The sequence below is a fragment of the Tachysurus fulvidraco genome, chromosome 18 (assembly GCF_022655615.1).
Source record: "Tachysurus fulvidraco isolate hzauxx_2018 chromosome 18, HZAU_PFXX_2.0, whole genome shotgun sequence".
Taxonomy (NCBI): domain Eukaryota; kingdom Metazoa; phylum Chordata; class Actinopteri; order Siluriformes; family Bagridae; genus Tachysurus; species Tachysurus fulvidraco.
In genome coordinates this window covers 19,492,013-19,507,343 of record NC_062535.1, presented here as the reverse complement: position 1 = coordinate 19,507,343, position 15,331 = coordinate 19,492,013, and the positions used below count along the sequence as shown (strand labels likewise).

At 40.2% G+C, this 15,331-nt stretch overlaps 1 protein-coding gene across 3 annotated transcripts in view; it reads left to right on the top strand.

Moving 5' to 3' along the window:
- The window catches only part of sh2d3a (SH2 domain containing 3A), a 15,607-nt gene extending 3,392 nt beyond the window's left edge, over positions 1 to 12,215 (top strand). Inside the window, exons 1-12 of one of the 3 annotated variants that reach the window (XM_027152994.2) lie at positions 1,609 to 1,901; positions 2,941 to 2,974; positions 3,331 to 3,447; positions 5,902 to 6,045; positions 7,626 to 7,918; positions 8,125 to 8,207; positions 8,306 to 8,574; positions 8,670 to 9,044; positions 10,015 to 10,302; positions 10,545 to 10,656; positions 11,112 to 11,297; positions 11,458 to 12,215. In XM_027152994.2, the coding sequence (XP_027008795.1) occupies positions 3,352 to 3,447; positions 5,902 to 6,045; positions 7,626 to 7,918; positions 8,125 to 8,207; positions 8,306 to 8,574; positions 8,670 to 9,044; positions 10,015 to 10,302; positions 10,545 to 10,656; positions 11,112 to 11,297; positions 11,458 to 11,618 (2,007 nt within the window). In that variant the 5' untranslated portion in view covers positions 1,609 to 1,901; positions 2,941 to 2,974; positions 3,331 to 3,351 and the 3' untranslated portion in view covers positions 11,619 to 12,215. Of the gene's footprint in view, positions 1 to 1,608; positions 1,902 to 2,940; positions 2,975 to 3,330; positions 3,448 to 5,901; positions 6,046 to 7,625; positions 7,919 to 8,124; positions 8,208 to 8,305; positions 8,575 to 8,669; positions 9,045 to 10,014; positions 10,303 to 10,544; positions 10,657 to 11,111; positions 11,298 to 11,457 lie in introns of those variants that run through there. The other 2 variants (XM_027152992.2, XM_027152991.2) reach the window with 2 other exon arrangements.
- Positions 12,216 to 15,331: the final 3,116 nt, after the last annotated feature.

Below are 15,331 nucleotides of genomic sequence, written 5' to 3'. Positions count from 1 at the left end.
TAAATCACATAAAGGACACTACACTCTATATAGTGCACTAAATCACATAAAGGACACTACACACCATATAGTGCACTAAATCACATAAAGGACACTACACACCATATAGTGCACTAAATCACATAAAGGACACTACACACCATATAGTGCACTAAATCACATAAAGGACACTACACACCATATAGTGCACTAAATCACATAAAGGACACTACACCTAATATAGTGCACTAAATCACATAAAGGACACTACACACCATATAGTGCACTAAACCACATAAAGGACACTACACTCTATATAGTGCACTAAATCACATAAAGGACACTACACACCATATAGTGCACTAAATCACATAAAGGACACTACACACCATATAATGCACTAAATCACATAAAGGACACTAGTGTGTGTGTGTGTGTGTGTGTGTGTGTGTGTGTGTGTGTGTGTGTGTGTGTGTGTGTGTGTGTGTGTGTGTGTGTGTGTTTTATAAGACTCTGTTTGTTAGTTGACGTTTGTGGCTCACCTTCTTCTCAGACGAGATCAGGGTCACATTTGCAGCACATTTATTTTCACAGTGTTAGTGCCACAGGAAATACTAAACTAACTACAGCAGAGTGATGTCATGTCTGACTAAACCTTCACAAAAATGGTGTCTGAATCTGTGATTATTATCAACTTGTGATTATAAGCTTCATAGGAAAACAAGATAAGATCAGATTTCTCAGTAAATCGTTTGTATGATCTTTACACAAGACCTTTGTTGTGTGTCACTTCACATAAAATTAGTGTTGACTTGAACCTGAACCAGAACTAATAATAATCTACATGGATTACTGCACTGTTATATGACGTAGTTCACTTAGAGACCAGCAGCTCCATCCTAAACATGTAGTGAAACCCAGTGATGTTGTTTTAGTGATAATAACTGCAGAATATATAAAAAAGAAAGAAACTGAGCAGACACACAATTTAAGACAAATAAAACAAATCATTCAGGGATGGTAAAAGAAACAGAGGTGTATTTATTAATGTTATTAATATTAATATTATTACTATTACTGCTCTCTGTGCACTATATTGCACCAACAGTCCGCTACACCCAATGAAGTGAACTATGGCATTTAATAATGCTGCAGTTTCTCACTCCCTACATAGAACGGGGGCACAGAAGCCTTTATTATCACCACATAAACATTACAGAACAGTGGAATTATTTTCTTCACATACCCCAACTGAGGAGGTTGGGGTCAGAGTGCAGAGGCAGCTATGATACAGCGCCCCTGGAGGAGGGAGGGTTGAGGGCCTTGCTCAAGGGCCCAGCAGTGGCAACTTAACTCTTAAGTTGAGCCTTACTGCCCCATCAGTGAGCCATTCGTCTCCTATTCATATGTTTGTGTGTGTGTGTGTGTGTGTGTGTGTGTGTGTGTGTGTGTGTGTGTGTGTGTGTGTGTGTGTGTGTGTGTGTGTGTGTGTGTGTGTGTGTGTGTGTGTTTATCCAGGTTTAGCCAGGTTTTTTCACTTCTAGCTAGTGTATTTGGTGACGTCTGAACCCTGCATGTGCTATAAGCTGGTTGATCCAATCTGGCAACCCGAAGTAAAGGGGTAATAAAGTGAGCAGTGCAGAAAGACACACATGTGTTTGCCAGTTTGCCAGAAGGCACATAATCAAGCTGACACAAGTCTGAGGCGTGGACATGCTTGCTCAGGATGAGGGAGCTCTGAGTCTCCGAGCTCAGACAGGTAGGGGGAAGACAGGAATCTGGGGAATGTGAGAGAGAGACAGAGAGGGACGAGGCTCTGAGACGACATGGACACTCCTGTTTTTAACTTTACTGGATTTCTGTCTCAAATCAGTATGTGGATTATATATTAACATTAACACTGTGTGTGAGACTGTGTTCAGGTGAGTTTATTCTTCTCACTGGGTCTTTTGTTACTCTGTGTGTGTGTGTGTGTGTGTGTGTGTGTGTGTGTGTGTGTGTGTGTGTGTGTGTGTGTGTGTGTGTGTGTGTGTGTGTGTGGGAACCTGCAACAACACTGTTAATGATTAGCATGAAGTAGAGCAGCAGCACCAGACTAAAACACAGCAGAATTAACACTGACAGCACTCAGTAGTGTTCATTAGTACAGCTCTAACAGTGTGGGATTAACGTCTACAGAAACAGATAAGACACAAACTGTTTACTTAACAATTAATATCTAACCAGTTAATTAACACTCATACTAAAACCTACACTATTCAATTAACTTGTATCCCATACTGGTATTGTGTTGTTGAATTAACACTACATTAACAGAAACACTGCAGTATGTAGAATTAACACACACCCACTAACAGAAACACTGTGTAGAATTAACACACACACTAACAGATAGTGTAGAATTAACACACACACTAACAGATAGTGTAGAATTAACACATACATTAACAGAAACACTGTGTAGAATTAACACTTACACTAAAAGATAAAGTGTAGAATTAACACCTACGCTAAGAGACACAGTGTTGAAGCTTTGGTCTCAGTATCAGTGCACAAAATAGGAAATGATATCAGGATGCATGTGGGATGAACACCGTGCTTCCTTTTCCTTTTTGGATGCTTAGGGTGGGAAGGAAGTACTATTAACACCATTCCTGCAGGGTTCCTGAGTGTGTGTGTGTGTGTGTGTGTGTGGGTGTGGGTGTGTGTGCATGCGTGTGTGTGTGTGTGTGTGTGTGTGTGTGTGTGAGAGAGAGAGAGAGAGAGAGAGAGAGAGAGAGAGAGAGAGAGAGAGAGAGAGAGAGAGAGAGAGAGAGAGAGAGAGAGAGACCTTCAACATTCCTGGTTAAATGAATTTCCAATGTCTAATATACTTCCTGGTTAAACAAAGCTGGTCTTGGCAGCAGTGTATCACAGGGCGTGTACTTTTAACAACACACTCAACTCTCATGTGTTTTACAGCAAGAGGAGGAGTGTGGGAGTCTTCATCGCTCAGGTGAGACACGTCCACTTTAACACTCATAGTAATAGCTAGTGTGAATGATTAGAATGGGTTTATTCCCTCAGTAATACTATGAAATGTCAGTATTGAAGATATGTTTAAATTTAAAGGCATAAACTGATTCAACACTTTATTAATAATGATGTAATGATGTAATAATAATAAGGCATCGTTTTATTCATCCATCTTATTTCTCTTCAAAACTGAAAAATAAACCTGAAGTTATTTCATTTCCTAGCAGCGACTTATTATTTCTACTTCTAACATTTTATGTAGTTATTGCATTTTTTTTTTGGCAAACAATGATATTAACTTTATTGTTCTTTGAATATTTTCTAAATGTCATTTAGGTGTTTTCAAGCAATAAGGACATGGACTCTCTGAAGAAAGAACTGGAGGAGGAGCTTAAACTCAGCACTGATGATATCAGGAGTCATGCCTGGTATCATGGGCAACTCCACAGAGAGGTGTGTGTGTGTGTGTGTGTGGGTGTGTGTGTATTGACATTGTTACAAAAGTGTGCGTGAGACAGCAAGACTAGAACAAGGTGTGTGTGTGTGTGTGTGTGTGTGTGTGTGTGTGTGTGTGTGTGTGTGTGTGTGTGTGTGTGTGTGTGTGTGTGTGTGTGTGTGTGTGTGTGTGACACAGTACACAGTGACATGTACACAGTGACATGTACACAGTGACATGTACACAGTGACACAGTGACATGTATATGTGACACAGTACACAGTCAGGGACAAAAGACAGTGCAGCACAAAAAGACTGCAGGACAAAAGACTGTGCGGGACGAAAGACAGCGCAGGACAAAAGACAGTGAGGACAAAAGACAATGCAGCACAAAAAGACAATGCAGGACAAAAAGAATGTGCGGGACAAAAGACAGTGCAAGACAAAAGACAACATAGGAAAAAGGACAGTGCAGGACAAAAGACCATGCAGCACAAAAAGACTGTGCGGGACAAAAGACAGTGCAGGACAAAAGACAGTGCAGGACAAAAGACAGTGCAGCACAAAAAGACTGTGCGGGACAAAAGACTGTGCGGGACAAAAGACAGTGCAGGACAAAAGACAGTGCAGGACAAAAGACAGTGCAGCACAAAAAGACTGTGCGGGACAAAAGACTATGCGGGACAAAAGACAGTGTGGGACAAAAGACAGTGCGGGACAAAAGACAGTGCAGGACAAAAGACCATGCAGCACAAAAAGACTGTGCGGGACAAAAGACAGTGTGGGACAAAAGACAGTGCAGGACAAAAGACAGTGCGGGACAAAAGACAGTGCAGGACAAAAGACCATGCAGCACAAAAAGACTGTGCGGGACAAAAGACAGTGCAGTACAAAAGACAGTGCGGGACAAAAGACAGTGCAGGACAAAAGACAGTGCAGGACAAAAAGACGATGCAGGACAAAAAGACTGTGTGGAACAAAAGACAATGCAGGACAACAGACAGTCAGGACAAAAGGCAGAATGGGCAGAAATCCTGTAATGAACACATTAGTGTTATAGCAGCAGTTATATGAGGTTATAATGTAGTGTGTAAAACATCAACTGACGTGTGAAAGACAGAATGTGTAACCAGCAAAAACTGTGTGTAAATACATCATGTAAACTGTTTGATACGGTGGTGCTGTAGACATGGTGTATACTGGAAGTGTGTGTGTGTGTGTGTGTGTGTGTGTGTGTGTGTGTGTGTGTGTGTGTGTGTGTGTGTGTGTGTGTGTTGTGCCCGGTTAAGTTCAGTTATAAAGGAGTCTGTTGGCTTGTGGAAAAAAATGTCCTGGTCCTGATGTCCGAATGCTTCTGTACATTTTTCCAGATGGCAGGAGGGTGAAGTGTGAGGGGTGTGTGTGTGTGTGTGTGTGTGTGTGTGTGTGTGTGTGTGTGTGTGTGTGTGTGTGTGTGTGTGTGTGTATGTGTGTGTGATGAAGAAGCTTTTATTGTCATTTCATCCATATATATCTGACACAGTACACAGTGACATGAGACTACGTTTCTCCAGGCCCATGGAGCTACATAGAACAACACAGAGATAAGGACTTACAACTTGGTGTACACAGTGTGAGACAAAAGACAGTCAGGACAAAAGACATGAATGTATATTAGAAGTGTGTGTATTGGTGTAGGTCAGTGCAGTCCATACAGTTGAGTGTGTGCTTGTGTGTGTTTGTGTGCAGGTGGGTGAGGGCTAAATGAAGGGCAGTGGCAATGGAATGGTTCGTAAAGTGGTTTGACAATACGTAAACTGTGGTGAGTCCAGTGAGGGTGGTAACTGGGGCATGGGGTACCTCATGACCAGCTTCTCGAAGCTCTTCATTACAATGGGTGTGAGTGCCGCAGGACAATATTCATAGAGGCAGGACACTGTAGACTTCTTAGTGTGTGTGTGTGTGTGTGTGTGTGTGTGTGTGTGTGTGTGTGTGTGTGTGTGTGTGTGTGTGTGTGTGTGTGTGTGTGTGTGTGTGTGTGTGTGTGTGTGTGTGTGTGTGTGTGTGTGTGTGTGTGTGTGTGTGTGTGTGTGTGTGTGTGTGTGTGTGTGTGTGTGTGTGTGTGTGTGTGTGTGTGTGTGTGACACAGTACACAGTGACATGTACACAGTGACATGTACACAGTGACACAGTGACATGTATATGTGACACAATACACAGTCAGGGACAAAAGACAGTGCAGCACAAAAAGACTGTGTGTGAAAGTGTGTGTGTGTGTGTGTGTGTGTGTGTGTGTGTGTGTGTGTGTGTGTGTGTGTGTGTGTGTGTGTGTGTGTGTGTGTGTGTGTGTGTGTGCATTTAAGCCCTGGGTTTAATCACTGTGTTTATTACCTTTGCACATGTATATCAATAGTAGAGGGTGGAGTAGGTGTGTGACAATAAAGTTGAATTCACTGAGGTTTATGGTTTGTGTGTGTGTTGTGTGTGTGTAGGGAGCAGAGGAGCTGTTGAAAAATGATGGAGATTTCTTGGTGCGTGACTCAAGCACAAGTGGAGGTGACTACGTCCTGAGCTGCATGTGGAAAAAGCAGTGCATGCACTTTAAAATCATCCGTATCGTCCTCAGGCCAAAACAGGTACACCTACAGTTCTCCTACCCCATCAGGTACACCTACAGTTCTCCTACCCAATCAGGTACACCTACAGTTCTCCTACCCCATCAGGTACACCTACAGTTCTCCTACCCCATCAGGTACACCTACAGTTCTCCTACCCAATCAGGTACACCTACAGTTCTCCTACCCGATCAGATACACCTACAGTTCTCCAAGCAAACAGGTACACCTACAGTTCTCCTACCCGATCAGATACACCTACAGTTCTCCTACCCGATCAGGTACACCTACAGTTCTCCTACCCGATCAGGTACACCTACAGTTCTCCTACCCGATCAGGTACACCTACAGTTCTCCTACCCGATCAGGTACACCTACAGTTCTCCTACCCGATCAGATACACCTACAGTTCTCCTACCCGATCAGGTACACCTACAGTTCTCCTACCCGATCAGATACACCTACAGTTCTCCTACCCAATCAGGTACACCTACAGTTCTCCTACCCGATCAGGTACACCTACAGTTCTCCTACCCGATCAGATACACCTACAGTTCTCCTACCCGATCAGGTACACCTACAGTTCTCCTACCCGATCAGATACACCTACAGTTCTCCTACCCAATCAGATACACCTACAGTTCTCCTACCCGATCAGATACACCTACAGTTCTCCTACCCAATCAGGTACACCTACAGTTCTCCTACCCGATCAGGTACACCTACAGTTCTCCTACCTGATCAGGTACACCTACAGTTCTCCAAGCAAACAGGTACACCTGAAGTTCTCCTACACACAGGTACACCTACAGTTCTCCTACCCGATCAGGTACACCTACAGTTCTCCTACCTGATCAGGTACACCTACAGTTCTCCAAGCAAACAGGTACACCTACAGTTCTCCTACCTGATCAGGTACACCTACAGTTCACCTACCTGATCAGATACACCTACAGTTCATCTATACATTCAGGTACACCTATATTTCTCCTACACACATGTACACTTACTGTTCTCCTACCCGAACAGGTACACTTGAAGTTCTCCTACACACAGGTACACTTACAGCTCTCTTACTTGATCAGGTACACTTAGTCTTCAAGATCATTGTGAAATTATTCAGATGTGTTGAAACAGGCATAATAAAGTATGTCCATGAAGCTCCCTCCAGAGATATTTCCAACAAAGGATTTACACCCTTATACTATATTTTTGACCCAAACTGGAACACCATAAAGGCTACACTCTAATCTAACACTGTTTTGACTCATTTGTTTGTCATAGAGTCTATCATAAGACTGTAAGTCTGTTGTAAGTTTTCTTGTATTAGAGCAGATAAGGTACACTGAGAAAGGCAGGAGACACACAGAGGAAGTAAAGCCCTAAAAAGGGTAGTGTATTTGTGTTTGCTGAGCAGAAAGGACTATGATATTCCAAAATTATTTATTCTTGGTTTAAGGAGAAAGCCCCTACTGTGCCCAGGTAATGAACAGGTTTAGTGGATGCAGAAAAAACAAGGGCCAGGGTTGGGATTTATTTAGATGATTGCCTATAAGCTAGATTTGAGGTTCTACATGCATTTGCTCGTTTGTGTTCACTAGGGCTACTCAAGGGAGTTGTATCAATTTGAGAATGATCAGTTCGACAATATCGCTGCTCTGGTGCGGTTCCACGTCGGTGGACGTCAGCCAATATCACATGCTTCTGGAGCTGTCATCACTCATCCAGTCACACGTACGATTCCTCTTCGTGTCATCAATGAGCGCCAGGCAACGAGGTTACCAAGCACAAGCTCTATGGCAGCGCCACAGTGTTTAGCAGAGAAGGGCAAAAGGCGGAGCTTTAGCTCCACACATATGGACATGCTTCAGGTCAACAGCTACAACCTGCTCAGGTATGTTGTTAAAGGTGGTCTAAAGGTGGTGTGAAATGTGTGTTTTTACTGTGGTATGTATGAACTGTAAAAAGTATTTGCTGTTGTTATGAAAACAAAATAAGTGAATATTTTAACATCAGTCTGTTTTATTTCATTCACTCCGCTAGTGTTAGTAACCTAGCTGATGTGTTTAAATAGTGTAAGTCAGTTTATTGTGTGTGTAGGAGTGGTAGTCAACCTGCTAATCTAGAGACAGTAGGACGACCATTACTACAGTCAGCGCAATCAGATAGCAACCTTCGCCCAGGTACACACACACACACACACACACACACACACACACACACACACACACACACACACACACACACACACACACTATAACCTGATCTCCTATTGTTTTAGCTGTACCCCAGAGCACTCCAGCACAGGATCCTCTTTCCCCGGTGTTTCGTACAGGCAGCGATCCTTTACTCAGCCCTAGCTCCACCCACTCACACAATGCCAGCCAATTAGCAACAGGAGGCTGCACACTTCGTGGTTCTGATGGACAGCTGCATTCTCGGGCTCCACCCAAACCAATTCGAGTGTCCACCTTTTTTCCAGCAAAATCGCCAACCATACCACGTATCGAGGTCAACCCTGCCTCGCTCTATGACGAACTTGTGCCTCGGGTATGTGCATGTGCCCTTTAAAATAATTTTAATCCTTGTTATTCTGTAACATAACACGGGAAGATTCCTGCATGACCTTTGTCTTTTAAACCCAGGTCCCTCAGTCATTGTTGCCCAAAGGTCCAGCAGCTCTTGTCCGTGCTCAAGAGAAATGGAGCAGCAGGGCACGTATCACTGAGACTAGCTTCACTTTTCTTGAGGCCCAGAGAGATGAGGAAGAGCAAGAGGTAGAGGTAAAGAAGGAGGAGCGAGACAGAGTAATGGAGGTAGTGAGAAACGGAGATGACTGGCGATTCATCCGTCCTGAGACAGAGAAGACCTCGTCCTTTCGCCTGGACGCATTCCGCTCACTGCTGCTGCCTGACAACAACCGACCTCTGGAGCAGAGTGTACTACACTCACTCAAAGAGCTGTTCGCTCACACTGATACAGACACCACGGCTCTGCACATGCTCAGTGTGGACTGCCAGGTGATACCTTACACACACTTGCCTATACACTAAGGACTAATTTACTGAGTCTACAAACAAGCATTACATTTCTATCACAGCAAAACCCTCATCCCCTATTTATCTGTGGACACCAGATATGATCCTAAGAATACAACTTGACCTCATTCACCTCTGAGTTGTGTCAAATTTCATGGATGTGACATTATGGTCAATAAAAACAAGGTAAAGCTAATAGGATTAAGGTTCCTAGCTATGATATTCTTTTGAAGAAAGTATGTCTATCACCTAGCAGATTGTCCAACAAGTACTTCTAAAGATCTACGCTTTTTACAAGCCAGAGTTTAAGTGGTTAATTTCATGAGCACACTGTCGCTAGGCAACTGCAGACCAAGCTAATAACTTCAGACCTCAGCATGCTTGATATGGAGACCTTGTCTGAGAGGGTTGCACGAAGATCAAACCACTTTTGCAAGCTTTTAAGCTTGCATATTTTTTGAGGTTTTGTATTGGTTACCGCATATGAACGCTCAGCACAGGGACATTTTTAATCACAGGCTTTGTTGCATGGTGTTTTTTCACGGTGTTAACCCAGTTGTCATGTTTGCAACATGGTGTATGTGAAACCTCTGGACAAAGTCTGTTTACTCTGCCAAACCAAAAGATTTGTGAAAGCAAACCAAACATCATCTCCACATGAGGTTGAGAAACATTGCATGATGAATAAGACGTACCACAGTATTGGGTAGTTCATGTGGTATCTTCTCATAAATGCTTTTACACGCTATACATTTCTGGTGGCCATGTTGTTTAAACATTTTTATATTCTTGAACGAATTCTAATATACAAATTCGAGTACAAAATAGGTATCTGGAGATAAGTATCGGTTTTACTGTGCCTTATAAATACACACAGTTTTATATTATTACCACTGGTAGAGAATGTTCCTAATTAACTGGTAGTTTTCTGTTCTAAATCATTGCTCTTCAGGTGGCACGTGTGACAGGTGTGACGGAGGAGCAAAAGAGAATGATGGGAGTGAACTCAGGACTGGAGCTGATCACACTGCCACATGGGAGCCAGCTCAGGCAGGACCTACTCGAGAGACATCACCTGTTAGCACTGGGGGTGGCTTTGGATGTGCTGGGCTGTACAGGCTCAGTCAACCAGAGGGCGCTGGTGCTCCATAAGGCTATCCAGCTGGCTCAGGCTCTGCAGTCTACTGCCCATGACCTCTACGCCTTCAGCGCTGTCATGAAGGCCCTTGAGATGCCTCAGGTTAGTGTCCAAGGCCGTGCACAGTACACACTCTTAACCAGAGCAGCTTTATCTCATTTATACACCTGAGAAGGTGAAGTTAAAGTCAAGGAAGTCAGCTTCAGCAGTAACTACTTGTAAATGATGGGAATTAAACTCACAACCTTCATGACCTTGTAGAGGTTGGTTGGAGGTTGGAGGTTGAAGCCCCAGTACTGACACACCACTGAGCTGTATGTAATTTGAAGTGTGTGTCTGTGTAGTTGGTCCGGTTGGAGATGACATGGAGAGTGTTGAGGAGGAATCACACAGAGAGCGCTGTTCTGTTTGAGAAAACCCTGAAGCCCTTCATGAAGGCACTTAATGAGGGTGATGGTGTGTATCTTCTTCTTCTTATTTTTCAATATTTTCCTTTTGATCAGCCAAGTGCAGTAGTAGTAAACTGTCTTCACCACAACACCAACAGGGTTCGAGTGTGAACCAGCCAAAAGGTTTAGAAGGAACATGAATCACATTAGAAAACAATATTCAATTTGCTGTATTTATAGCATTATATACTAAACATTAAAGCGTAACTGTAATTAATTCTGTTATGTCAGTCACTAAATTGGAGTTATATAAGTAAGGAATTTAATGTAACTGGGCAAATTTTAGTTAAACAAATAAAGTAGGAAAAACACTGACACAGTGTCCTGTGACCTATAAACTAGCTAGCTAACGCTAACAGTACTTTCCCTTCCAAATCAGATAAAGATTTAATGTGTGTGTGTGTGTGTGTGTGTGTGTGTGTGTGTGTGTGTGTGTGTGTGTGTGTGTGTGTGTGTGTGTAGACTCGGTTGTGTCTGGTCCCCTGTCGCTACCCCACATGGTGCCATTGTTAAAGCTGATGGAGGGAGAGGATGGAGTGGAGAACAGTGAGAGAGGCTGCCAGCTCCTCTATAACATCCTACAGACCTCACGCCACACTGCTAATCATGCTAACGATTACCAACAACATGCACACACACTGCTATCAGGTACACACACACACACGCAGACACAGACGTCACTAATCACTGTACAACCAACAACATAACTCATCACTCACTGATCCTAATCTACACACTGAATTTAGTTTATCACAGCTGTATCTGAGCGGCGTGACTGACTGTCTGACGTGTCTGTCTCCCTCTGCAGCAGGTTGGGAGCTGATTCCTGAGCTGCTCGAAGTCTTCCACACTGAATTTGCCCTACGTCTGTTCTGGGGTCATGCCGGAGCCAAGGCAGGCAAAACGGAACGCTATGAAAAATTTGACAAGATCCTCACTGCCCTTTCCAACAAACTAGAGCCTGCTTAGACCTCTGAAGGCTGACGTTTGAACTTCCAACTCAGACCATGACTGTGAACAGGGAAACAGGAAGCAGGAAGTCAGGCCCAAACCACTTTTCTATGACTGGATGAAAGACACAGAAAGCTTTTTTGTGATTGGACAGAAACAGTGGGAAGTTTTTCCCTGATTGGACCTGGACACATTGGAAATGTTTATTTAATTAGACAAAATTTCTAGAAGTTTATTTCTGATTGGATGAAGTCAAGGTAAAAGTTTCCCGGATGGGAAAAGTTGATTGGACGGGATTTACAGACAACGTATGAATTTTCTCTCCAGATGAAAACAGAAAAACAGACAGAACGCAATAAACAATCATCCACCTATCTGTGTGTGTGTGTGTGTGCACATGTGTTTGTGGATGTGTTTGTTGATGTGTGTGTCGATATGTGTTGATGTGTGTATGTGGGTGTGTGTGTGGATTTGTGTGAGTCGATGTGTGTCGATGTGTGTGTGTTGATGTTTGTGTGTCGATGTATGCTGATGTTTGTGTGGTCGTGTTGATGTGTGTGTAACACTGGAAATGATATGTTTCTTTTGATAAAAAATAAAACTTTTAATATATTACACAAGTCTTACTGCATTAAATAAACACACACATACAATCTGTTCTTATACAGGGAGCAGGAAGGTGGAACAGAGAGGAGCTCGGCTGTGTCTCAATAACCAAACAAATCCCTAGATATAAACCTTTATGTCTGAACTGTGCCACCTGAACTGTTTAATGACGTTCTTAACAAAGTTTAGACACCAACGTCCTAAATATTCAGAGCACATGATGACACTATGTCAATTAAACCTCTTTGAGTTTGCGTTCTTCACCTTTTCACTTATACATGACTTTTAACATTGTATTATTTATTATTCTGTGTAAAGATTCATACTGAATCACTCTCACTCACTCATTTTCTACCGCTTTATCCGATCATACTGAATCAATTCTGTATTAAATGCATCACAGCCACCTTTATGACAATCCCCCACCAGACCACCAGAGGGCACTGTGAGCAATATGACGATCCCCCACCAGACCACCAGAGGGCACTGTGAGCAGTGTTTGAACTTTTTCTTCTCTTTTTGTTTGCTCCATTTCCTTCTCTGATTATTGCACACATTTTTATGTAAACCAGTTTATCGCCTTATGTATTTGCTGGAGCATTAAATTTAGCATGTGGTGAGGTTTTAGTTACACTTTGTTTATTAGTTTGTGTTCAAGCTGAAGAAAAAGCCTTGATTTGTCACATACATTACAGCACAGGGACATTTTTAATTTCATATACTAACTTGTTATTACGTCAGGGTCAGAGGTCACATCATACAGTCCTATGGTGTAGAGGGTTAAGGGTCATGTCAGTAACTTATCAGTAACACAGAGCCATAACAGCTGAAACTCTTTTTTTTTTTTGCCTTTCTCTTTGTTTTCAGAATCAGGTTTAAAGGCCAAGTGTGTTGATGTTGAAACACACAATGAATTTGGTTCCTACTATACTGTACAATACACACATAAATAACACTATATTGTACAATACACACATAAATAACACTATAATGTACAATACACACATAAATAACACTATACTATACAATACACACATAAATAACACTATACTGTACAATACACACATAAATAACACTATACTGTACAATACACACATAAATAACACTATATTGTACAATACACACATAAATAACACTATAATGTACAATACACACATAAATAACACTATACTATACAATACACACATAAATAACACTATACTATACAATACACACATAAATAACACTATACTATACACACATAAATAACACTATACTGTACAATACACACATAAATAACACTATACTGTACAATACACACATAAATAACACTATACTGTACAATACACACATAAATAACACTATACTGTACAATACACACATAAATAACACTATACTATACAATACACACATAAATAACACTATACTGTACAATACACACATAAATAACACTATACTGTACAATACACACATAAATAACACTATACTGTACAATACACACATAAATAACACTATACTGTACAATACACACATAAATAACACTATACTATACAATACACACATAAATAACACTATACTATACAATACACACATAAATAACACTATACTATACAATACACACATAAATAACACTATACTATACAATACACACATAAATAACACTATACTATACAATACACACATAAATAACACTATACTATACAATACACACATAAATAACACTATACTGTACAATACACACATAAATAACACTATACTGTACAATACACACATAAATAACACTATACTATACAATACACACATAAATAACACTATACTATACAATACACACATAAATAACACTATACTATACAATACACACATAAATAACACTATACTGTACAATACACACATAAATAACACTATACTATACAATACACACATAAATAACACTATACTATACAATACACACATAAATAACACTATACTATACAATACACACATAAATAACACTATACTATACAATACACACATAAATAACACTATACTATACAATACACACATAAATAACACTATACTATACACACATAAATAACACTATACTACACAATACACACATAAATAACACTATACTGTACAATACACACATAAATAACACTATACTATACACACATAAATAACACTATACTATACAATACACACATAAATAACACTATACTGTACAATACACACATAAATAACACTATACTATACACACATAAATAACACTAAACTACACAATACACACATAAATAACACTATACTGTACAATACACACATAAATAACACTATACTATACACACATAAATAACACTATACTATACAATACACACATAAATAACACTATACTATACAATACACACATAAATAACACTATACTATACAATACACACATAAATAACACTATACTATACACACATAAATAACACTATACAATACACACATAAATAACACTATACTATACAATACACACATAAATAACACTATACTATACAATACACACATAAATAACACTATAGTACACAATACACACATAAATAACACTATACTATACAATACACACATAAATAACACTATACTGTACAATACACACATAAATAACACTATACTGTACAATACACACATAAATAACACTATATTATACAATACACACATAAATAACACTATACTATACAATACACACATAAATAACATTATACTGTACAATACACACATAAATAACACTATACTATACAATACACACATAAATAACACTATACTATACACACATAAATAACACTATACTGTACAATACACACATAAATAACACTATACTATACAATACACACATAAATAACACTATACTGTACAATACACACATAAATAACACTATATTATACAATACACACATAAATAACACTATACTATACAATACACACATAAATAACACTATACTATACAATACACACATAAATAAAACTATACTATACTATACACACATAAATAACACTGTACTATACAATACACACATAAATAACACTATACTATACTATAAACACATAAATAACACTATACTGTACAATACACACATAAATAACACTATATTATACAATACACACATAAATAACACTATACTGTACAATACACAC